The sequence below is a fragment of the Aspergillus viridinutans genome (genome assembly GCF_018404265.1).
Source record: "Aspergillus viridinutans IFM 47045 DNA, scaffold_13, whole genome shotgun sequence".
NCBI lineage: Eukaryota > Fungi > Ascomycota > Eurotiomycetes > Eurotiales > Aspergillaceae > Aspergillus > Aspergillus viridinutans.
The window spans coordinates 486,472-510,059 of NW_025091229.1; the positions used below are offsets into that span (position 1 = coordinate 486,472).

The following is a 23,588-nucleotide window of genomic DNA, read 5'->3' on the forward strand; positions in this document are numbered from 1 at the left end:
AAGATTATGTATTCCCCGATGGGCCATCTGTTGGCATCAAGAAGTCACCCAATGTAGCATTCAACGTGCCAAACGCCATCATGCCCAGAATTGTTGTTGAGAGCGGGTGGAGTGAATCTCTCTACGAACTTCGGGAAAACGCAAGACAATGGCTCGTGGGAGGAAATGGCGCAGTCAAAGCTGCCATCATCATAAAATGGACACCGAACCGGGCAACCCGCCAGGTCCGCGGTCTCGTGGAGCTTTACACCCTGGACAGAAGTGGCATGCCTCGGCTCCTGCAAAGAGAAGTGCGGATATCTTATCCATCGTCGTTGTGTTTAGCTGGCTAACGACGAAAGAAGGAAATCTTCCCGGTCCCACCGGGCATCCAGCCAGGTAGTCAGGCGATAACCGTAACGCGGCGGATGCTTTTTGGCCAGGTGACCAGACCTGGCACTAGTCCAGGAGATCTTCTTCCTCTGGACATTGATATGCTGCGCCAAGAAGCACAGATTGAAATGGCAAAGATGGGGTATATCCCTGCATGACTGAAGACTAGCCAAACGAGAATAGTATAGCGGGGAATAGTACATGATTCCCTTGCAGCCAGAGCCCACGAAGAGAAGTCGATAGTGACATTAGTACTTGCGCCAACTGACAAGCTAAGATACTCTAGAGGCCTCATCAGTAGGCATTTGCTTACAAGTGGTCAGTTTATTAGCTACCCTGTCTTCTATTCCCCTAGTCCGCGAGTTACATTGTAAGTCCCACATTGCCCGATACGGCAGCAAACAAATGTAAAAATAGACTATCATTGGAGAAGACCGCATTCAAGCTTGCCTTGGGTCATCTAATCTCCTGTCGAATGATGAGTATCTTCCACAGTACCTGGGAAGATTTCACAGAGCAGTGATACCCGAGAGGCATGATAATGGCATACAACACTACGGTTAAAGGACAACACTGGATCTGGAGCAATATCTTCTTGCTTTTGCTCGTTGGGCGAAATGTATTCATCTGGTCTATCTCACTGATGCAGAACATCGCAAAATGCAGAGACTCAGGAATAGTCGACTGATCCCGAGGATAGACTTTTTCACACCGAGGTCGATCTTTGCAAAAGCTGCTATCTGTGGCGACAGTAAACTAGCATGGATAGTCAATCTTGCTTGCATTGTTATTCAGATAGCGGGCCAATTGGGACTTGCTCCAGTGCGAATGGCCACACTTGACAGCTGTCACTAGAGCTTCCGCGTTGACTATACCAGAGTCAGCGAGTCCTCTTCAGTTCATCACAAGACTTACTTTCAGCTCCCGGCCAGCTTGTATGCGTATAATCGTTCAACGGGTAATAGGGCATGGTAGCATTGACCGAACCGAAAGCCTGCCAGCGATTCACCGCATATTTCGTATGATCGATATACTCCACCCCTTCTTCCTCGGCCACCTGTACGTCACTGAGTTACAAACACCCTGCACGCTTACCCTATATCGGCTGTCACATACCTCACGCGCATAATCCGCAAAAGGCCAGTCCCGTTGAAGAACATCCCCCGTCCAGGACATAATCGGGACCATCCCGCTCAGCAACGGAACACCGCCAGCTTGCCGCACATCACGGATCATTTTTCGGAGGTAATGGCCAAACGTGTACACCGTTTCTGTGGTACCTCCGGTGGCATTACTGGCCACAACGACGCTCTCGGGTCCGATACCGGGGAGCGTAGCTCGATCCTTCGCGTCGGTCGTCGGATCCCCGTTATCGTTGTGGCCCATCTCGATGAGGACGAATGTGCCTTCGCCGGGGACGATGCGCTCAAGCAGCGACGCCCAGAGCCCTTCGTTGATGAAGGAGCGGGTGCTGCGCCCTCCGCGAGCGAGGTTGGTGATGTTCAGGTCGAAGAAGTCGTGCATGTAGTAGCCCCATCTATAGAGTCAGTACCATTTTTGTCATATTGGAAGGCGAATCGAATCTACCCTTGGATTAAACTGCTCGTGCCATATGGCATCGTCGTACTGTCGGAGCAGAGGAGAATCTGGCGCTGGGGACGCGCAGTTGGTGCCGCAGTGGTCATGGACGCTAGGCCTGCCATCACTATGGAGGCGGAGAAGAAGGAGCTGAGGCGTTTCATATTCGTTCACTTTCTTGCTTGAATTCGCAAGTTTGCGAGATAGAACTGTTGGTCTCCGACGGAATCTCAGCCTAAGTCGGAGGATATATATCCAGGACGTCCTGTGCGGGCGATGACCAGCCCCTCACACTATTTGCAGCGTCCTCCATTGATCCTGCAAGCGTTCCCTTGGCCCGGTGCGCATGAATCTATGGTGAAGGTATCTTCCACTGAACGATTCGTAGTTCCACCTATTGGCTCTTGGTCAGCACGGGGTCCCCAGAGCGTCATAACCAGCAAAGTCCGAGGTGACTCAACCTAGAACAATCCCCATAGGGTCATCTCGGTATTATTATTATCACGGGGCTCGCTAATCGATCTCCAGGCGATAATGCGGGGAATCCTGGGGTTGGCAAATCCCACCAATCTGTGAATATAGTCGATAAGGGTTCGGGGCAAAAGGAGCCGAGATATAATTAGGTCTTGAAGACATCCCTTTTGTCTATTGATGGGCGGTGTACATGAGAGTAATATGACTGGATGTAGGTAGATGTTGTTGCGACTGTGTCTCCTCGAGTACGCAAAGAAATAGCAAGCTTGATACAGCAGATGAATCATGATCTCATTCAGTAAATCCGGATTATATGCAAGACTATGCCTACAGAAGATGCCTTAACGGCCTCAGCGCAGGCTCAGCCACCCTCTCCCCCGCTAGAAGTGCCCGGTCGTTAGCATCATAAACCGGCTCCTTTGTAACCGTAGCCGCAATTCGTCTTCCAAAATATTCCACCTCCACCCTCTGGCCCTCTTGAATCGATGCAGGAAGCCAGGCATACGCAATAGGCTTGCCGATCGTATACCCAAACGCAGCAGTGGTAACATATCCCACAGCCTTGTTCTTCCAAAACACAGGCTCCTTACCCATCACCATCGACCTTCCATCGTCGACTGTCAAACACCGCAGCCGACGCACAGGTTGTCTCCTTGCAAGTCGCTGCACGGCAGCCTTGCCCACGTAGTCTTCTTGTTTATCCACCTGCACCGCGGAGCCCACGCCTGCTTCGAACGGGTCATGCTCGCTGTTCATGTCCACGCCCCAGGTCCTGTATCCCTTCTCCAGCCGCAATGCGTTGAGGGCCGCTCGTCCAGCGGCAATAAGACCGTGCGGTTGGCCCGCAGTCCATATAGCATCCCATAGGCGCAGTCCGTACTCGGCGCTCGTTTGGATTTCCCATCCGCTCTCGCCAACATAGGACTTGCGGAGGACGGTGACGGGCAGACCGGCGAGGGTTGTGCTCTTAGCATGCATATATGGCAGCCCGGTGTTAGAAAGGTCATCGGTCGTCAGCGTCCGGATGACATCGTGGGCGCGAGGGCCCCAGAGTCCAAGGCAGCAGGTGTGTCCCGTCACCTCGCGCACTTGAACCCATTGCGTTGGAGACTWTTGACACTGTCGCCGAGCCTCACGGGAGAGATACGCAAAGTCAGTCGCGCTGTTTGCGCCGATCTGGAACAGGTCCTCGCCGAGTCTCGTAACAAAGATATCGCTGCGAATGCCCCCGCGCTGGTTCAACAGCAGCGTATAAGCGATCTGTCCCACGCCCGGCACGCCACTCGTCATCAACCTCCGCAGCAACTCCCTCCCTCCAGGCCCAGACACCTCGAATCGATGGAACGACGTCATATCATACATCGCGACCGCATTCCTCGTCTTCCACGCCTCAACCGCCACAATAGGGGAATGGAACCTCGCCGACCAGGCATCCCTCCCCACAGGCCGCCATTCAGCAGGAAGAAACTCAACCAGCTTCTCGTTCGCATCATACCAAAACGGCCGTTCCCACCCGCCCAGCTCAAGGAAAAACGCGCCGAGCTCTTTCTCGCGCGCGTAGAACGGACTCACGCGCAACTGTCGTGGTAACTCACGCGGCTGCAGCGGGTGCAGGATATCGTAGATCTCGACGAAGTTCTTTGATGAGGTTTCAGCCACGTATCCACGGCTCAGCTGTACGTCCTCGAAGCGGGAGAGCTCGCACTCGGATAGGTCGATGCGAGACGAGCCCTCCACCAGCAACTCGGCTAGTGCGCGCGCCACGCCAGCCGAGTGCGTCACCCAGACTGCCTCGGCGACGTAGAAGTTGTCGAGAGTTGGGGCAGGCCCAACCAGCGGCCCGCCGTCGGGCGTGAATGAAAAGATGCCGTTGAAGCCGTCGGCGAGCTGGCATTGTTGCAGTGCGGGGAGGAGTTTCTGCGTTTCGGACCAGGCTGGGGCGAAGTCTTCCGCGGTAAAGTCCATCCTGGACGGCATGGTCTTCTCGTCGACGTGGTGGGGTGTATGCCCGAGCGAGGCAGCCTCGATGGGCATCGCGCGGTGGCCGTAGTAGCCGATGCCGTACGCGTCGCCGTGCTCGCGGTAGTAGAGGTCGTGGTCCTGGTGGCGGAGGATGGGGAATGTGGCGTTCAGTCCGTTGGGGCGGTGGTTGATCTCGCGGCCTTCCAGGCCCGGAACGGGGGTGGTTTTGGCGTACTGGTGCGCCAGGGGCAGGAGGGGGATGGACACGCCGGCCATATTCCCCACCTCGACGCCCCAGAATCCTGCGCAGGAGACGACGATATCTGCGCGGATGACTCCGGCGGAGGTTATCACGCCGGTGACGCGATTCCCTGTCTTTTGGATACCCGTGACGGGCGTCATTTCTAGATAGCGCACGCCTGCGTGTCGTGTCCGTTCGATCAGCAGTTGTGTGGCCCGCGCTGCGAGCGCCAGCCCGTCGCTGGGGATATGCAGTCCCCCAAGCACGATTTCCTCGTTCAGAAGGGGATACATCTCGACGCATTCGGCTGGACCAACGAGTTGCGCCTCTATTCCCCACGCGGACGCATAGCCATGCTTCCGCTTCAGCTCCTCAAGTCTCTCCGGTGTGGTGGCGACCTCCAGGCCACCGACCTGATTGAAGCAATTCTGCCCGTCTTTCTCGAGAGAAAGCAATTTCTCAACCGTGTACTGTGCGAAACGGGTCATCGTCTTGGACGGGTTAGTTTGAAAGACTAGACCAGGCGCGTGCGACGTCGAGCCACCGGGCATCTGCAGCGGGCCCTGCTCGACGACGGTGATGTTGGTCCATCCTCGGGAGACCAGCTCATCGGCGAGGTTCGCGCCGACAATACCGGCGCCGATGATGACAATGTGTGGTGAGGGTGCCATGTTTGTGCATTGAGAGCTAGTGGTCGACTCTACAGGTCATACTTGTATGTACATGATGGTGTATATTCATCTATTCCTACCCCGCAACTAGATAGCCAACTCTGTGCAGTGTGATGGGCATGATGGACGAACCGTGGGATACGGCAAAGGCAACCGTACCAACCGACCAGATGATCGGCCATGGAACGGCAGCCGGGATCCAGACAGGAGGGGTAAAAATAGTGTCTTGCCTGTCCTATCTGATCATTGTCGTCATTCAAACGTCTCCATGTGGGGTTGAGAGGGGAAAAGTTTGCCGGTTCGGGAATGGCATTCCTCTGCTTATCTGGTTCATCTACTCTATTTTTGTCCACCCACTGCTGGCACTGCTGTCCTTCTAGTTCAATTCAATACATACGAAAGTAAATGCCTGCAATGGTTATACAAATGATGCGTGTTCTGTTTCCACACACCTGGCACTGTCACTTTTCGACATTGTGGTACACCGACTTAGGATTCATCAAGATCGATATGCGTTGCTATCGGCACCGAGTCATGGGTCGCAGATGAACCTAACGATAAAGCTGATTCATAGAGGCAAACGGCGTTGTACGACGGCAAGTGCTTGATCCTAAATACGAGCCTTAGCTATACAATCTGCGTTGGGCTCAGCGTTATGATGGGGACTTATGAATTGCTTTGGCTATCAAGGCGGGGAAGAGGCAGTCGCTTTGGGACTCGTCCGGTTAGTCGTTGCATTCGTAGTATTCGCTGGCAGGAATGCTTCGAGTGTTGCTCTGCGCTGTGGAAAGAAGAATTCATGTCGCATGGGAGAGACTCGCTGGGTTCAGTGGTGCATTCGTGGCTTGATGGCCAGGCTGTAAGTCGCGTATCGGCAGGTCATTTAGTCCTAGTCCTAGAATATAAGCAGTGCACAATCTGAGGATCACGGAGTCATCAATCACAACTTCATAACGCTTCGCGCTTGAATGCAAGTTATAAATTTCCCAAATTCCACCACGCCGAACCTTCAACGTCGCCTACCGCCGCAGTTGACGTGCTATAGTCGAGATCATCCACGTCTCCAAAAGGGGCCGGATCAGCCCAGAGCCAGGGCGTGTTGAGCATGAGGCTGTCGATGGGAGCTACCACTGCGTCTGAAGGAGGCATAGACCGTGGAGCAGTAGCTGGGCTCGTATCGCCGTCCTTTGACGAACCTGGAGCCCGATACAGAGGCATAGGTACGCCCTGGCCGCCGTCTGCGGTGTTGACGGTAACTTCAGGCGAAGTCGTCACGATGATTTCGAGTGTAGAGCTTTCCTCTGCGTCGTCTCTGGTTGCAGAAGCACTGAGTGATGGATGCAAGAGACTTCCTGACGGGACAGCGGGATAAGAATCGTCGCTGCAGGTGAACTGGAGGATATCCCACATCAAGGGGATGTTCAGATGAATCTTGGATGGCACCCAGCTGTCGTAGTCTACGTTCTCCGCGCCGGCTGCAATCCGGGTCATGAGGTCGAGTGATCGGTTCTGATCTGTCAGTTGTGTTTAAATATCTGCGACGGGAAACATACTAATGATGCACAGGCCCGAGAAAACGGTACAAACGACCGCAAAAACACCCTGCAGCGGGCTAGATCCGCCCGGGACTTGTACTTTAGTCTGGGGTCTCCAGCACAGCAGTAATATAGCTGCACCGTCGCGGCGATAGCCGCCACATGCGCGAAGAAGGGATCGGTCAGCCGTACATCCTTGTCCGATAGCATGTCAATCATGCGCACGATCCACGTCGCATGCAGAAGTACCAACTCCGACGAACGGCGCCAGAAACTATTCGGAATGGCCAAGTTAGGATTATGTCGTGAGGCCATGATATACAAAAAAGGATGGTTGAGGACGGTGAGAATGGCATGGTACATGAACTGTAATTTGAGCCAGGGGACCCAGTACGCGCGGTTAACGATCACTTCGTCCGGCTGTCGATCGTAGAACCGCACATGGTCGTATCGATGGCAAAGAGGAGTTTGGTTCTCGATTTCGGTCAGGTCGGAAAGAACCATGGAATACATCGACTCATGGCGCCAGGGCTCGCGTAGTCGGTTGTTTGCACAATCGGACACATATGTGCGTACTTTGCTCCACACCCAGCCAAAGTGGATCGTCATACTCCAGATGCCAGTATCGTCTGGCGCAGCGCAGCCTATTGTGTCTCGCGGCAATGGGGGAGGCTTCTCGGTATCTCTTTGCGGCTCTCTGCCGTTGCGTGAGAAATAGTCCGCCGGACGCCAGATCTCCGGTGAGATGCTCAGCAGTCCGGTCTGACGGCCATACGACTGTTCTAGTAGCTGTAGACTCCAAAATAGCCTCTTCTTGCGCTCCGTGTGGGGGTCTCCAGGTGCATATGCGGACTCCGTGTCGAGCAGAGCAGACCGACAGAGCTGGAATGCAAGTCCGAGGTGAAATCGACCGAGGTGCATATCGCCATCTACTTCAATCAGCACTTCACGGCACAGGCCGAAGTGAATTCGGAACCTTACCAATAAACGAAGAATATGCCAGCAAACATAAAGCCTCAATCGTACTCAACTCCACGGTGCCATTCGCAATCCGGAGCATAATCAGACTCTTTGCCGTATCCGCATGGTGCTGCCCGTGTTCCCCGTCGTGGGAGAACCGAGCCGTCAGCGCAAGGATACTACAGATAAGCTCTTCCGGTAATGATTCCAGATCCCCATATTCTTCAAAATTAAAACACCAGACAGGCTGTCGGTGGCAATACTTCATGTACAAATCGACCGCTCGGGCAACGGCCAAGGAGGAAGGCTGCGGACTGGTATCATCAAAGGCGAAATTGGGGGGAGACGGGTCGCTGTAGCTCGAGTCGCGACGATCGCGAGGCTGGCTACCTTGTGTGAATCTTGCCTCTGTGAGGTCTTTGGCATCTTCGAGAACGGATTCCCTCCCTCGGGTTGGTCTGCGCCAGGCGTGAGCAATAAGGTGCAGCAGACTCGGGCGATACATACATGCTTCCCTTTAGAATGAGGTTTACTTTTTCTTCGAGCTCGGCCAGTCGGTCCTTCTGGATCTCGTTAGCGCGATTCATGTGAGCAAAAGCGTGCGTACAGATTGGCCACCTATTGATCCTGGCTTGGACACGGGTGGGTAGAAACACGACTGGTTAAGCCGTACACAGCACGAACAGGCGGGTTTCTCTCCGGGACATCGAGATTTCTTTCTCCTTTTGATATTCAGTCTCTGACCGTAGTGAGTAATTGGAGCTGCTAACCTGCAATTCAGACACGCGTGGTTGGAACGAAGTCTTCGCCGAGCCCCTTCCTGCGGGGTCATTATTTATTAATAGTGCGATGACTATATCAGAATGAGCTTAAATAAATTAAGACGAGCTCGTAAACTATATAGAGCGAATATCTGATCAATAGAAGAAGATGATGATGATGACATCCAAGGCTCACTCAGGAGCGAGATCAACCGTCCAAGTAGGGGACGACAATCCCGTGGGGAAGTCGAGCATTGACCCCTGTAGGACAGCATGATTGGCCTCGTGATATTGCCCTGATTAGATAGCTGTCAGCCTGTCACTAGATGAATCCTGGAAAAGCTACTCTGTACCGGGGAAGTGTTGTCCACGTCGGGCTAGTTCTTCCACAATCCGCCCTAACAGTGGCAAGATATGACGGACAAATGGCCTATTGGATGGCGGATCGTGCCATAAGAATCCAATGCTATCAACGGGCTGCACCAATCAGAAGCAGACAAGATGACTATCTCTTTTGTTACCTGATTTGCAGGCCCCGCATTCCCCCCTCTCGCCAGCTTGTTTGCTAGGAAGTTAACCCTGGTATTACAAACTGCCACTATCTCCACAATCAAAACACCACGATAGGATAGTATTAGAACATCGCATGCTCATATAGCATTGATATTAAATACTCATATACTACGGATATCAAATCACCACATAGGTATCTTAATTGGCTACTTGGGGTTCCCTACCTATGGCTTTGCCTATAAGTATACCGTCCACACAGCTACAAATTAAATGTGAAGATATTCTTCTATACGAAGATAACTGGAGATGAGAGATGATATTGTTATATCACCCTTGAGCATTGATAACCGCATGCACCCTCTCTGGCATGGATGAAATCAACCCATAGAACTACTCTTGCTCTATCGCCTCCTATGCACTCTTGGTAAGACCACTAAAGGTATCTTTTATTCTTCAATGGTCTCTTGGTAGTTTTCTATGGCTGGGATTCAGCTGATAGATTATCACTTCGAGCTATTCCCGGCGTGTGTCTTTGGATTGGGATCAGGTCAGTACTGCGTCCAGTCGAAGGGAGTGATTGAGCATAGGATCATCAACACAGTCTGATAGAGAAGAGACGATATTTAATATATTAAAAGTAGAACTTCATTACTCATATCTAAACAATCTCATTACCAGGGCAAACACGCCAAATGCAAGAAAGAAAGAAAGGAAAGATCACCACGCAATAGTCGCCGGCGGCTGCACGCACTCGGTCGCCTGACAGCTCAGACTCGAGCAAAACGAAATATCCTTCTCGCTGACGGTCGCATTCTTCGGCAAGTTCTGTCGCGCCGGCCAGATCTCCTGCTTGTCCTTCTGCTCGCGCTCGTAGTGCTCCACCACGAGATCCCGGACTACCTTCTGGAAGTACAGCGGTCCCTTTTCCATTTCGGGATGCAGCTCGCCGTTGACGAAGACGCCAGCATTCAGATTCTTCTGGGTCAGGTCGCAGAGGTACTTGTCCTCGGACATGATGCGCTTGTAGATCTGGTTGATTGTCTCAAAGTCCTCGACCGAGGAGTTCTTGTTGCGGTAGACCTCGTACTTCATAATGGATCGCGTGGGCGAAAGGGGGACGAAGCGCTGCATGAAGAAGAAGTGGGGGCTTTACTCTGTTAGTTGGGCTATGCTTGGCAGGTGGGAGGCTAGAGACTTACGAGACGGTAATGGAGGCATTGGGGAAGAAATATGTGCTGGCGGGATTCAATCCGGCCGCAACCTGCTCCGGCTTGCTGCGCCCATCGTGGATGATGCCGCCGTCCTTGGTCTGGACACAGTAGGCGCTCAGATCGGCAATGGACGGAATGTCAGGGTGCGTTGTGGCGCAGTGATAGCACTCGTTATAATTGTCCGCCAGAATCTTCCAGTTGTAGTCGCCTTCCTGCTCCCAAGTGTGGTCGAAGGTGTACTCGTCCCACTTGACATGCTCATACCGGGGCAGCAGATCCATTCCCTTGAAGTCATCCTCCCAGGAAACCTCGGGTTTCTCGCCGGCATCAAGATTGACCCAGATGAAGCCGTTGGCGTCGATATGCACGTGAATTGGTAGAAGGCCGTTCCTGCTCTTGTCAAAGCCGTCGAGGTCCTGATACCCCGGAGCCTTGGCCAGCTTGCCGTTTAGCCCATACGACCACCCGTGGTACTTGCAGGCGAAGATGCGGGATGTTCCCTTCTCTTCGGTGACGACTGGGAATGCACGGTGGCGGCAGACATTGTGGAAGGCGTTGATGTTTCCGTCGCGGTCCTTGACGATCACAAATTGAAAGCCGGAGACCTCGTAGCGCAGCCAGTCGCCGGGGTTGGGGAGGCGTAGCTTGTGAGTGGTCAGGAGCCACTTGCGAGAGAAGATCGCCCGGCGTTCTAGCTCGAACATCTCCTGAGAAGTGTACCATGAGGATGGCAGAGCGCGCATGGCGTTCTTCTCGTCATTGGTGGAGGTGGAGCCGAGGCCAAGATAGTTCCACAAGGAGCCCATTTTGGTGTATAAGAGTAGACGTTTTCTTCAATTTATGACAAAGATGAGCTTGGTTACTGTGAAGGACGTCTTAATCGAGGATGAACAGACTTATATATAGCGGCAACACCCATGGAACGCTATCCACTACTCCATTATCTCGACTCCTGACACTCGATAAGCGGAAACGGTTGGAGAACCGCAGGGTCGGAAGGAACGATATCGTCAGAGGACCGAGACGGAGTATTCACCCACCTGCCGGAGTCTTGTGATACCATCGTGATGCTCTCAGATATTCGCCACACGTTCAACCAGCCCAGATTATGTGCATTCGTTTCTCGGGACTGGGCGATGGTGGACGGTGGCGCCGGACACGGTTGAGCTCCACCGATGCCGGTTGACTACCAGTACGGCAGCTGCTAAAGGCTAATTATTGTGGTGTGAACATTATTAGAACGGCACTCATTGTTTGCAAGTCCAGACCTCGGACAGACGTAAAGCTTATAGACTGACTTTGCCAGAAAGAGGCATCCTATCCTTGTCACGAGTGGCCTGACGGAAGTTAGACAGCGAATGATAGCAATCGTAGCCAATCAGTACGACAATATTGTAAACACTCTACTCAGGGACAGCCATTTGCTCTCCTTTCCATGACTCGGTAAATTCATGGTTCCAGTGTGGTGGATTTTACTCCCTATACCCCGAACCATGCTGTGTCTGCTCCGATGCCCTGACGCTAGAAAGTGTACGCCTTCACTTCTGTACTATTATTGTGACCTGCCCGGAAAATAACTAATCTTGATTGAGAATTTACTATTCCTACCCTAGTTTAATGATCCGGCAACGTTTAGCTGGCCAGCAAAGACACTCGATGATCATCTGAACTAGAGACGGAGTATGCCAACTCACTTCACAGGGGTATCCTACGAGCAACCCCACTACCAGATAAGCATAACCCGACGCTCCGTACAAAGAGCAATCCCTCGGGCGACAGCTGTACAGCTGTACAGCTATAGCTCCTGTGGGCCCGGCTCAGCAGCCGTGCCAAGACGGTTCGGCTTTGTGCCCGAACCGTCTATCCAGCTCCCCACCTCCAATGAGAAGACCACAAGTCATAATAGTATCATCGTCCCTGGCAAGAATTCTATCCTTGCTATCGAAACCACACACCATGGACAAGGACCAACGCATTGTCATCGTCGGCGCAGGCGTCTTCGGCCTCTCCACTGCCCTCAACCTCGCGAAGGATGGCTTCACCGCGATCACTGTGCTGGATAGACACATGCCTCCCGTCCCCGACGGGTCAAGTAACGATATCTCCCGCGTAATCCGCTTCGACTACGGGGATCCCGTATATGCGCAGCTGGGCAAGGAAGCGTACGATCTGTGGAACACCAGCCCCGACTATGCGGACTCGTTCCACCGCACGCCGTGTGTCTGGACGGCGCAGAGGACGGGTCCCGCTGGGCTTGTTCAAGTCGGGGGGTCGGACTTTATCCGGAAGACGAAGGAGATTCTGACGAGGATGGGAGCCGAGTGGCATACGTTGGCGGATGCGGCGGAGTTGAACGCGAGGTTTCCCGCTGTCAGTGGGACACCGATCGGGGAGGGATTCGAGGGGTTCTATAACAATGCGGCTGGCTGGGCGGATGCAGGTGTAGCCATTGCGGGCTTGAGAGATCGGTGTATTGCTGCTGGGGTGTCGTTTGTGACGGGTCCTCATGGCCAGGTTACGGAGCTGGAGAAAAGCTCGGACGGTACCATTACAGCAGTCAAGACGGCCGATGGCGGACGCATCGCAGCAGACAAGTTTATCCTGGCGACGGGTGCATGGACGGCTGGACTGATTCCCTCGTGGAATTCGATGGTGGCGACGGCGCAGATTGTGGGCTTTGTGCGGCTTACACCGCAGGAAGTCAAGGCGCTCAAGGATCTGCCTATTATTTTCAATCTCTCGACCGGATTCTTCAGCTTCCCGCCGCACGAGAAAACTGGATATCTCAAGGTCGCCTGCCACAGTTTTGGATATACATTATCTTCGGAGCAGCAAATATCCTCACCCCCCAGTCGGGCTATCTCCGCGCGGGCAAACTTCATCCCCGCGGAAGGTATGCAGAGACTGCTTGCAGGCCTCAAAGAGATCCTCCCTCAGCTGGTGGACAGAGGCTTTGAGAAGACATGCCTGTGCTGGTATAACGAGACGCCGACAGGCGACTTTATCTTCGACTACCACCCTGACCATCCCAATCTGTTTATCGCTACCGGCGGGACCGGACAGTATGTACACCACAAACCCTTTACGATAAGTACTAACATGAGTGTAGTGCGTTCAAATTCCTCCCTAACATCGGAAAATACATTGCCAAGTCGTTTCAGAGACAATTGTCCCCGGAGTTGACGGAGAAGTGGAGGTTCCATACCGAGTACAAAGACCGTCCCCGGGAGGATATCTTCACTGGGGAAAAGAGCCGGAAGGGGGGAGATGGCAGCCGTGGGGGTCCAAATAGACGGGAGTTTACCCCCGAGGAGCGAGACAGCCTTTTGTCTCTGACGAATGCATTGGCTGTGAGACAGGCCAAGATGTAGATACGAGATCAGCTTACGTCAATCATACCATGATTTACGGTCGTTTCCAGGTCAGACGTTAGAGCATTGATAGCTTAAGACCAAGCCAATCACGCATTGAAGACTAGTTCCATGTCTAGACGCATAAGAGAGTGGTCCTGTCCTGTCGAAGACTACGGTAGAATCTAGTCTAAACAAAGCTTTATAAGATCCATTCATGATTGCTTTCAGTACTACTCCAACCCAAGTACACAACGCAGGAAGCCAATAGACACTGCGTTTGCGGTAATGAATCGGCAACCATCATGCCGATGTTCCATTCAGTGCATGACACATGGAGCTTGAACCCGAGGCATATGTGTCACTGGGTTTCAGATTGCGCTCAGCCTCCAGGCCGCATGGTAGCTGACGCGACTCACGGTAAGTTCTCACTCATCTCTCTTCTCTGCGTCGTAATCAGAGTGGATGAACCGCTTGTCGAGATCTTCATCACGCTTCTCGGGCGTGTAATCTTTGTAGTAGAACCGCTTGTTGACGTCTTCATCACGCTTCTCGGGCGTGTAATCTTTGTAGATGAACCGCTTGTCGAGGTCCTCATCACGCTTCTCGGGCGTGTAATCTTTGTAGAAGAAGCGTTTTTCAATATCGCCGGAGGCTGATTCGAGTTGGTCATTGTTTGCGACAGGAGCGGCCCAGGCAATCCTTGAAGCTCCAAGGAGAGCCAAAAGGTAAGAGAGCTGCATATTGATGATCAGATCAGGCGGTACTAAGGGCTTGATGGAACAGAAGAGAGAATCTGGATGATGGAAGAAGGTTTGACGGGGCAGAAGACTGGTTGTGCTTTATATAGTGTGAGCAGCTGGTGAGCCCGTCGCCTCTGAACGGACTTGTAGTATCACAGCTTCCAGTAGGCATAGCACAGCGAAAAGCTCCAGCTGCATGCTGCAGGTGGCAGTCACTCCGTCTCTGAAGCATTCAGTCGTCATCATTTTGTGTCCTAATGCATGAGGTAATGTGCCTTGAGCTGAAGTACAGGCTACACATCTTTTCCACTTGTTGCTCAACAAGAGGCGTCCTATCAGCGTTTAGAAGAAGAGAGGGGATACGAAGAGATCAACACCATAGTCCCACCGTGCTTTCCTCTGATCTGATCGCCATAGATCTGCTGTTGTCGAGGATGTTCTATGGATAAAGAGTTGCATGAACTACTGCTGATGGAAGGATAATGTGATCTATCTATCGCAGTCTAGCTTTTGCCTATACTTATGTTGGCTGCAGATACATTGCATATTGCCACGTCATTGATCAACAGGCTGCTCACAGGGTAGATGTCGAATAAGCCAGTAATAACAAAGATCTGTGTCAATTCTAATCACATCGGTCTAACCTAGGTCGAACTCAATTCCCGCACGGCTATTTGAGTGTAGATCAATCTGGATTTTGTCAAGGTGCGAACACGATCTGCATTGACAAGCATACACCCCTCTAGATAGTGATGAGATAGACGCCGGCACGGATCACCCTTCGGCTATTCTACGTTTCCAACTTTGTGTTCGTCGATAGAGGCCCATGCACGCTGTGCTCTCTACGTCGTCCATAGAAATCCCCACGTACTACTTTTAAAGTCCGAAGGACCTTTACTCTCCTTCACCCTGAATTGAGACTTTTTGAGCTTCCTAGCCGACATGATCTTTTCAAAAATCTTCAAACCCTTCTTTGGGGAGCACAAATTTGAAAACCTCAAATCAGAGGCTGACGATGATACTGACATCGAGTCAGAGAACCTCCTTCAGAACGGACCTGTTGGACGAAAAGCAGCTACCTCAAATGCCTGGATCTACTTTACCGTTGCAAACCTCATCATCCTAAGCATCACGGCTTCCTTGATCCTGAGTACAGGCACGTCTCGGACAAGTGAGAAGAATGCTGTCCTAAGGCCGATCTCATGGTGGTGTAAGTCTAGCTGTGGTTTGATTGTCTGCGCTGTAGCTAATCCATTGAAGCGCCCATCCTCGACGACATTGAAATCCCGAGATTCGAGACAAAGCTGAACGGGACACTCTTCGCTAAACCCGAGGTTTCAATAGCCCGAGAAGAGCCCGGCGTGGAGAACGACGCAGCTTGGGCTCAGTATGAAAAGGTCCTGACACACGTCGTCAACCGCGAGCAAATCCTCAAGCTGGGCAAAGACCCGGAAACCGTGGCTCGCTTCGACAATGACTACTGGGGAATGGGCGATGATGCTTACATGGTACAGATGGATGTGATGCATGTAAGTATCTTTTCAGCTTACAATAATGTTCATGATACTGATAGAGGGCAGCAAATCCACTGCCTTAACCTGCTGCGCAAGGCGGCTTTTGCTGATTACCCTGGCTATGAGCCAGAGTTGGACGAGAAGGACAAAATGTGGTGGATACACTTCGGTCACTGCACCGACATCCTGCTGCAAAACATCCAATGCAATGCCAATACCGAGTTCTTGACACTGAGCTGGGTGGAAGACCGCCAGGCTCCGTGGCCGGACTTCAGTGTGAATCGAAAATGTCGCGATTTCAACGCGCTGGTCGACTGGCAACGCAACAATGCTGTTGATCCGGACAAATTCGACCAAATGCCGGTTCCAAAGGACGCTTTTGTGTGGCCTGCACCTTGGAAGAAGCAAGAGACGGAACTGGGTGAGAAGCTGGGTCAGCATCATAAGCAGGAAGGTCTCGGCGATATGCATGCGCATCATCACGGTGCAGGGAATTAATTAAGACGTGAACAGTATGGCAGGGACACTAAAACAGTAGTTATGCTTGATCAAGAGTAAACATGTTGCTTTTGGACCCAAAAATGTGTCCATATGTTCCATAAAGTAAAATATGCATATATCACACATGACTACATAAGGTAAACTCTAACACACGCACTTGTCGAAACCTATCAATGTTAATATGTGATACGAGGGGAATTGTCGTCAATTATGCATGATTGCCTCCACGACACTATGCAGATTGTTCAGCTTTCAAGGCAGTGTGGAACTATGTGATGTATCATGCATGCATGAAGGATCCTGGTTCGCCTTCCATATCCACAGCCCCTCAATTGTCAACCCAATCTGCCAAACTGATGAAGATGCATACCTCATTCCCCGAAGGTAATGTACTCGTATGAAAGGCCATGCCTCCAGTTTCCTTGAATTTCTACTACGATTCTCTTTTCCGTTCGTTAGGCTATCCAACATGGTAGGGCATGTTTTTCCGCCGGAAGATGACCACCGTCTCAGCGGCGAAGATGCTCCGTTCCTCTTAGAAGATCTCAGGAGCCAGCCCGCGCCTGGAGATGTACCTTCCGATGATTCCAGCTCAGACACTGTTCTACCAGAAAAAGGCCGTCGTCGCCTGGTGATCACCCTGGTTGCGATAATGCTCACCTTTGCGATCGGGGGTCAGATGATCCCAGGTCCCATGGTGCGCATTATCGAAGCCATCGCCTGTGATGACTATTGGCGTGCACACGACCCAAGTCGGCTCCCGGCTTCGGGCCATGTAGTAGAGGGGCTGTGTAAGATAGAAGAGGTGCAGGAGGAAGTCACAACTATCAAAGGGTATATGGATTTCCTCGAGGGGCTACTCTGTTCGTGTCAATGCCCTTATCCGTCCGCATAATCTCATTGTCTGACTATGGCACAGCCGTCCTCTGCGCTATCCCGTACGGTCTATTGGCGGATCGATATGGGCGCAGGCGAGCGATCCGTCTTACCATTCCTGGATTTTTCCTGAACGCAATCATCACTAATTCCGTACTGTGGTTCTCTGATATCTTCCCTCTCAGGGCTATCTGGCTCGGGTCGCTGAGCTGGACTATTGGGGGAGGACCAGCTATCGCAATGGCGCTGATATGGACAATGTTGGCCGATCCCACGACAGATTCAAACCTTGCGATACTCTTCTTCCGGGTTGGAGTTATCATTGACATTACTAGTTTTCTCGCCGGCGTGTTAAGCGCGCAACTCATGACCTTTAACCCTTGGATCCCGATGATGGTCGGTTCTGGAATCGTTACTATCGGACTGAGCTGTGCTTTCTTTCTGCCGGAGACTATGAACGATTGTGTGAAGAGGAAATCCACAATACACGGGAATGAGCCAGATTCTTGCATGGATGGCTTGATTGTCGATGAGGAATCGTCCTATTCCAGCCCGAAAGTCCTCCCGAAACCGTCGAGACATCGTCTTATCTTGGGGAAGATTCGACGGTTCCTCAACCATGGCATCTTCATCTTCGACCACCGGATCTTGTTGCTACTCCTCGCTTCCGCCGTCGCCCAGCTCGCTGGGGGTTCCTCTGAGTTCTTGGCTCAGTATATTTCCACACGCTTCAGCTGGACTCTAGCGCGGGCCAATCTCCTCAAATCCTTCCACACAGCTGCTACCATCCCCGTATTCCTGTTCCTCCTTCCGTATCTTTCAACCCACGTCCTGCATTACCTATCGCTGCGTGGAAGGGATCTTTACCTCGCGCGTATGAGTATCGTCTGTCTAGCTGTTGGATCGCTCGGTGTTGGTCTTGCGCCTCACATCTTCTTCTTGGTTCCAAGCCTTTGCCTGCACGCGGCTGGAGGAGGATTCTCGCTTGTCGCACGGTCTCTGGCTACAGCCTTGGTAGAAAGGGACAAAACAGCAAGACTCTACTCGACAATCGAGATATTACAATTGGTGGGAAGTGTGTTGGGGAGTCTTTGCTTTACAAATCTATTCAAACTTGGGTTGAAACTGAGCGGGGCATTGGTCGGGCTGGCCTGGATAATGAGCAGTCTGCTCTTTGTATTGGTGGGAATCGCACTTATGATGCTTCGCGTATAATGCAGTTAAATTTCAGTCACCCATAGACATAGGTGGATCTGTCCCTTTCGCACTGCCAGAAAAGAGTATGATCTTGATAGTCTCATTCGTGTCTCGTCAATCCGGCCAAAACCTCACCCAGGCTTTCCGCTGGCAATGACATCAGCTTATTCGCGCTCTCCTCACTGTCCATATAGTTCCCACCATACCCCTTGACACACGTTATATATCGCATGAGCGCGGGCATTCCGCTATAGTTACCCTTGGCCAGCTTCTCCAAGGCAAGTCGTTTTTCCTCTTCCGCATCGTGGTAGGTTACGTCCCACTTTGCTCCGGTCACAGCTTCCAGAGAAGCGAGAATATCCACCTGGGATACATTGAATGACTCGATAAACAAGTACTTGTTGGAGGTCCTTTCCGGACTCAGCATCGCATTCTTGACTGCAAGTCCTATAGTGCTGCGAGTTGTCGCCGACCAACGATTCGTCCCATGGTCAAGGATCGTGGCGTGCCTCCTTTCCATGTCGAACCCAAGGAAATTGGAAACGGCTCTACTGCGGTCAGGTTTCTTTCGTCAGGACGAATGTCGAGCGCGACCGTCCACTTACATCTCGAAGAACGGCCCCGTCACGAAGGCCGTCCACTTGAGCCCATCCCCCTCCTTGCTCTTCAAGTACTCCACTACCTGTCTCTTTGCCGTGTAGAATTGCGGGAGCAGCTCAGCCGCCTGGTCGTTCCACGTGTCGTGGCCAAACTCGGACGGCACAAAATGTCTTACACCGGCCTTGACAGCTGCATTTATCATGGCCTTTTGCTGGTGTATGGCTTCCGTGGCGATCGTGCAAATGACTGCGTCCTGTCCGGTCAAGATTTCAACCAGCTCGGTTTCGTCGTAGTTGTCACTGACACGGTGGACTGGGATATGAGGCGGGAATGTGGACTTGGATGAATGACGGCTCAGAATGGAGACTTCAAAGTGAGGATGGGCGTCGAGAGCAGACACAATATGTGGTCCGAGATGGCCACCCGCTCCGACGACGATGACCTTCTTCATAGGCGACGTCATTGTTGAATAGAAACTGACGTTGAGTTCGTGGGTCAGAATAAGTCAGTATAAGTCGATTGCCTCTAAAGGAGTAAGAAAAATGGTTACACTTGTTCCACCTTTTCGAAGCTAATGAGTGCAAAGTAAGCTGCCTAGTGGTGGACTGTTCTGCCTAAGCTAGCATTACTGTCCTGGATTTGCTCTGAATATTGGGAATTAGCAATTGCGTGGTGGATTCAGTCTACAGCGTATGTAGCTCTATTGGCTATTGCTCATCATTGGTGCTATACGTGTACTTGCATGATATTGATATCTAGACACAAGGAGGGGTCATACTGCTCCACCTGCATTGGATAGCTCTTAGTCTCTCTCGTGCAGATGTAGATCCATTGGACAATCCACTCAACTACATACACGATCTGTGGTGGGTCAGATCTGCACTGTGTAGTCAAGAGTCATGTTACACATCACATTCTATCTATTCTGTCGCTCAAAGCTAGTAACCAACCACTGCTTGCGCCCGCTGTTTCTCAGCTGGGTTGGCAACGATGGCGGTCCAGTCGCGGCGACCCAGCCACCTCTGGCCCAACGAGGCCTAAGAAGATGGGAAATAGACTTTGAAGATGCAATCAGATCTAACCCGAAATCGCGACGCAAGAGAAGCCCACCAAATTCGGATTGGCGAGCATTCGCTAAACTATCAATCCTCGATTCCCGTACCTCCTACAACGGAGAGCTGTGCCTAGTTTCGATCTCGCGCGAACTGAAACCATCCTATGGGAATGAAGGACTACATGGGTCTCTTCGCCACCACGCTGGACGTCTATGGCTATACTCTTGTCCGCAAGGGAACTGACTACTCCAACTATGAAGTCACTATCTGCCAGGAACTCCAGGCTTTACGAGGCTATTCTGCCCCCGTGTACCTCGACGATATCCACTGCGGCACAATGTGTATTGTTTGCCAAGCTCGTATTATCCGCCATACATCCCTACTGGCGTGGGAGGGAGCTCGTTGAAGGGGTCAAATACTCCTTCAGATCCGTACGAATCGGACTAGAGGAGAAGTCACCAGTGCAGCAGTTGAACACTTTGACGAGCATGCACGAAATATGCTGTGGTGTAAGGAGGTACGAGTCACGTTTATCGACGCCAGCCATGCAAAGTTGACTTGGAAACCGAAAGACGCAGGATTGAGCCGAGTTCCGCGTGTGCCCCAGAAACTGGAGAATGCAAAGGTTATCAAATTGCTTATCTAGAGCTCTCAGTCATGTCAGGGCTTTTTTGTGTTCTAGGTACGATACGCTACTGCGAGAACGCATACGGATCTTCTTTTCATCAGCGCTCTCGTTCCTAATAGCATTGGGACCGTTCCTCCTGCAGAGTAGTAGTAATGGCAAGTCTTCCAGTCTTGACGGAAGCAACCCTGCTGATGCCATCGAGCAGTTCCGCAAGCGTATTCTTCAACTTGGGCCATTCGCCCGACCTAGTCTCGATATGTCCGCGAGATGCATTCACTGTGACTAGGATTTGTTCATGTGTCGAGATGAAAGCCGAAAGCTTCAACGCGGCCGCGTGGACTTCACTAATAATAGTGTAGAAGTCTTCCAACTTGGCCTTCCATTCACCACAGGGACTGAAGACCAACTTGAATATCTCACGAAGCGTCCTGTCAAGGACTGCACTCTTTTCGCCGACCTCATAGTCGATTTTAGCGGGATGAAATGCTTGAATAACTCGCGTCTCAAAGTTATCAATAGTGGCAGTAAGGACACGTTGAGCCGTGGCTCTAGCCATTGATGAACACAAGCTGTCAACGACTGGATGATTGAAAGAGCGGAAGCGTGCTGGTGGAGACCGAGCAAAACACTGGCAGGAGATAATAATCGATGGTTTGATGTCGCTCAGAATGCCGACGGTAAGGCCGAAGATTTCTTGAACGACATCATCCCTCTGGCTCTCGTCAAGCGCGTCCAGCCGATTGTCCGACAACATAGGAAACAGGTCCATTATCATGACATCTTCCAGAGTTAAGCCGCACGAATGCAGGACATTCTTCAACCAAGAAAGCGTTGAGGTCTCTGTAACCATGTCATCGAAAGGTAAATCATCATTCTTCGGGTTCGTTAAAACGATGAGCGGAATGTTGCGGCAGCCACAGAGCAAGTCCCTGAAATTGAAGAAGGTCTGTTCTGGCCATTGATATTTCTCCCAGATGGCTTTCGCCCGCAGAAAGCAAGGATCGTCGGGAGAAAGCCATTTGAACTCACTCTTCCGTCCCAGTTGCGGCTTTAGAACGTCGGTGATGAGCTCTTCGAGTTCTGTTTTGCTTGGTTCGGTGGGGATAAAGTGCTTAAAATGATTAAGAGGCTGAGAATCAACACTGCTTTTTTTTAGAGAGTCTTTGGTGTATCTTAGAAACAGGTTCATAAATACAACATTACTATCACCGCCTGATGATAATAATTATTAGCTATCTCCTAAGTTAAAATTAGTGTTTTACTTAGGCGGTTTTGATGAAGGCCTCAAGGGCGCTATTCTTGAGCCTCTTACAGCTTTTGAGACTGTGCATGCTGGTATCATCTGCTCACCTATGAATCTCTTTTACCACTCTTCTGATGTTCTGCAGACATACATCTCAGCACTATACATCTGGGAGTATACCACAACAAGCTGTTCCCTAAATTTGAAGAGAAATTTGTTCAGTCATGCCTGAAATTGCCTTCCATGTCATGTACATACAATTATGCTCCCAAGCCTAATCACCTGAGAGGCTAAATCAAATACAGATAGTGGATGTACTAGCACTTGTTTCAGCAAATAAACTGTTCTGTATCCAACCGGTAACATAGGTAGGCTTTGTATAATACCAGTATGGAAGATACAATGTTTCTAGAAGAGCGGTGCAAACTTATCAAACAAGTTGACAACCCGCACATTTAGCAATCTATCAACGAGTTACCTCTCTTCTGCAATCTCGCAGCTGGCTACTACTGAGCGTCAGGGCATTCGTGAGGCTATCCGGTGTCAAGCAGGATAGATAGGGCTCTCTAAGCGCATTCTTGCAAGGAAAATAAGAAGGCTAAGGCCATTGCTGATAGTTCAAGAAACAATCGAGGAGTGTAGGACCATTGTGGGTTGATTCGTTCAACAAATGCACTAGCCCCTACGGTAGTCGGCCCGACTTACGGCGGACTGAATGTACAAACCGGCCAAAATAAATTTTTTACTGTCACCTGCTTGTATTACTTATAGCCACTACTTCCACAAAGTTATAATCATAAAAGAAATACTTAGTGACTGTATTAAATCACCATATAGTAGGGATATTGAATGATTCAAATCGTCATATAGTAGGGATTCGAATTGTTATATAGTAGGGAATATTGAATGATTCAAATCATCATATAGTAGGGATTCGAATTGTTATATAGTAGGGAATATTGAATGATTCAAATCATCATATAGTAGGGATTCGAATCGTTATATAGTAGGGATATTGAATGATTTGAATTGTCATATAGTAGGGATATCAAATCATCATATAGTAGGGATATTGAATGATTCAATCGTCATATAGTAGGGATTCAAATCGCCATATGGTAGGGATATCAAATCATTTGAAATGATTCGAATCATTATATAGTAGGGATATCGAATCACTATATAGTAGGTATATTGAATGATTCGAATCGTCATATAGTAGGGATATCGAATGGTTCAATTGTGATATAGTAGGGATTCAAATTGTCATATGGTAGGGATATTGAATCCTTATATGCTGAGGTAGTGCCCTATATGGGTAGTATATATATATATATAGAAGGTCATATAGGAACCCACTAACTAACACTGTATATTTAATATATATATACCTAAGTATAGTAATATATAAATAATATAATTATTTAAATAATTCAAATTCCTACTATATAATGATTTGAATCCCTACTATATAATGATTCGATATCCCTACTATATGATGATTCGAATCCCTACTATATAGTGATTCAAATCATTTAATATCTATATGATATAGGTACCATATATTTTATATAAAAATATTAGTTTCTATAAGCATGCTAGA

The 23,588-nt window shown here is 50.6% G+C and overlaps 11 protein-coding genes across 11 annotated transcripts; 4 read left to right on the top strand and 7 right to left on the bottom strand.

Annotated features, from left to right (window-relative positions):
* Nucleotides 1–80: 80 nt before the first annotated feature.
* On the top strand, nt 81–530 carry Aspvir_002930 (uncharacterized protein; the record flags this gene model as incomplete). Its single annotated transcript, XM_043274523.1, has 2 exons — nt 81–290; nt 345–530. The coding sequence occupies 2 exons, from the start codon at nt 81–83 to the stop codon at nt 528–530; spliced, it is 396 nt and encodes a 131-aa protein (XP_043130458.1).
* Nucleotides 531–1,128: 598 nt separating this feature from the next.
* Nucleotides 1,129–2,114, bottom strand: Aspvir_002931 (rhamnogalacturonan acetylesterase superfamily protein; the record flags this gene model as incomplete). The annotated part of the gene is made up of 4 exons (XM_043274524.1): nt 1,129–1,241; nt 1,288–1,429; nt 1,489–1,909; nt 1,960–2,114. 4 exons carry the CDS (start codon nt 2,112–2,114, stop codon nt 1,129–1,131), a joined length of 831 nt encoding a protein of 276 aa, XP_043130459.1.
* A 637-nt stretch (nt 2,115–2,751) lies between these two features.
* Nucleotides 2,752–5,298, bottom strand: Aspvir_002932 (GcvT family protein; the record flags this gene model as incomplete). Its single annotated transcript, XM_043274525.1, has 1 exon — nt 2,752–5,298. The coding sequence occupies one exon, from the start codon at nt 5,296–5,298 to the stop codon at nt 2,752–2,754; it is 2,547 nt and encodes an 848-aa protein (XP_043130460.1).
* A 975-nt stretch (nt 5,299–6,273) lies between these two features.
* Aspvir_002933 (putative C6 transcription factor) lies at nt 6,274–8,380 on the bottom strand (the record flags this gene model as incomplete). Its single annotated transcript, XM_043274526.1, has 4 exons — nt 6,274–6,807; nt 6,852–7,762; nt 7,815–8,251; nt 8,301–8,380. 4 exons carry the CDS (start codon nt 8,378–8,380, stop codon nt 6,274–6,276), a joined length of 1,962 nt encoding a protein of 653 aa, XP_043130461.1.
* A 1,404-nt stretch (nt 8,381–9,784) lies between these two features.
* Nucleotides 9,785–11,084, bottom strand: Aspvir_002934 (aromatic ring-hydroxylating oxygenase subunit alpha; the record flags this gene model as incomplete). The annotated part of the gene is made up of 2 exons (XM_043274527.1): nt 9,785–10,214; nt 10,267–11,084. 2 exons carry the CDS (start codon nt 11,082–11,084, stop codon nt 9,785–9,787), a joined length of 1,248 nt encoding a protein of 415 aa, XP_043130462.1.
* A 1,150-nt stretch (nt 11,085–12,234) lies between these two features.
* Nucleotides 12,235–13,649, top strand: Aspvir_002935 (NAD(P)/FAD-dependent oxidoreductase; the record flags this gene model as incomplete). Its single annotated transcript, XM_043274528.1, has 2 exons — nt 12,235–13,340; nt 13,388–13,649. 2 exons carry the CDS (start codon nt 12,235–12,237, stop codon nt 13,647–13,649), a joined length of 1,368 nt encoding a protein of 455 aa, XP_043130463.1.
* Nucleotides 13,650–14,056: 407 nt separating this feature from the next.
* Nucleotides 14,057–14,371, bottom strand: Aspvir_002936 (uncharacterized protein; the record flags this gene model as incomplete). The annotated part of the gene is made up of 1 exon (XM_043274529.1): nt 14,057–14,371. The coding sequence occupies one exon, from the start codon at nt 14,369–14,371 to the stop codon at nt 14,057–14,059; it is 315 nt and encodes a 104-aa protein (XP_043130464.1).
* A 942-nt stretch (nt 14,372–15,313) lies between these two features.
* Nucleotides 15,314–16,383, top strand: Aspvir_002937 (oxidase ustYa family protein; the record flags this gene model as incomplete). Its single annotated transcript, XM_043274530.1, has 3 exons — nt 15,314–15,581; nt 15,632–15,900; nt 15,952–16,383. The coding sequence occupies 3 exons, from the start codon at nt 15,314–15,316 to the stop codon at nt 16,381–16,383; spliced, it is 969 nt and encodes a 322-aa protein (XP_043130465.1).
* Nucleotides 16,384–16,855: 472 nt separating this feature from the next.
* Nucleotides 16,856–18,477, top strand: Aspvir_002938 (MFS transporter; the record flags this gene model as incomplete). Its single annotated transcript, XM_043274531.1, has 2 exons — nt 16,856–17,249; nt 17,306–18,477. 2 exons carry the CDS (start codon nt 16,856–16,858, stop codon nt 18,475–18,477), a joined length of 1,566 nt encoding a protein of 521 aa, XP_043130466.1.
* Nucleotides 18,478–18,559: 82 nt separating this feature from the next.
* Nucleotides 18,560–19,522, bottom strand: Aspvir_002939 (isoflavone reductase family protein; the record flags this gene model as incomplete). The annotated part of the gene is made up of 2 exons (XM_043274532.1): nt 18,560–19,007; nt 19,065–19,522. 2 exons carry the CDS (start codon nt 19,520–19,522, stop codon nt 18,560–18,562), a joined length of 906 nt encoding a protein of 301 aa, XP_043130467.1.
* Nucleotides 19,523–20,854: 1,332 nt separating this feature from the next.
* Aspvir_002940 (uncharacterized protein) lies at nt 20,855–21,931 on the bottom strand (the record flags this gene model as incomplete). Its single annotated transcript, XM_043274533.1, has 1 exon — nt 20,855–21,931. One exon carries the CDS (start codon nt 21,929–21,931, stop codon nt 20,855–20,857), a length of 1,077 nt encoding a protein of 358 aa, XP_043130468.1.
* Nucleotides 21,932–23,588: the final 1,657 nt, after the last annotated feature.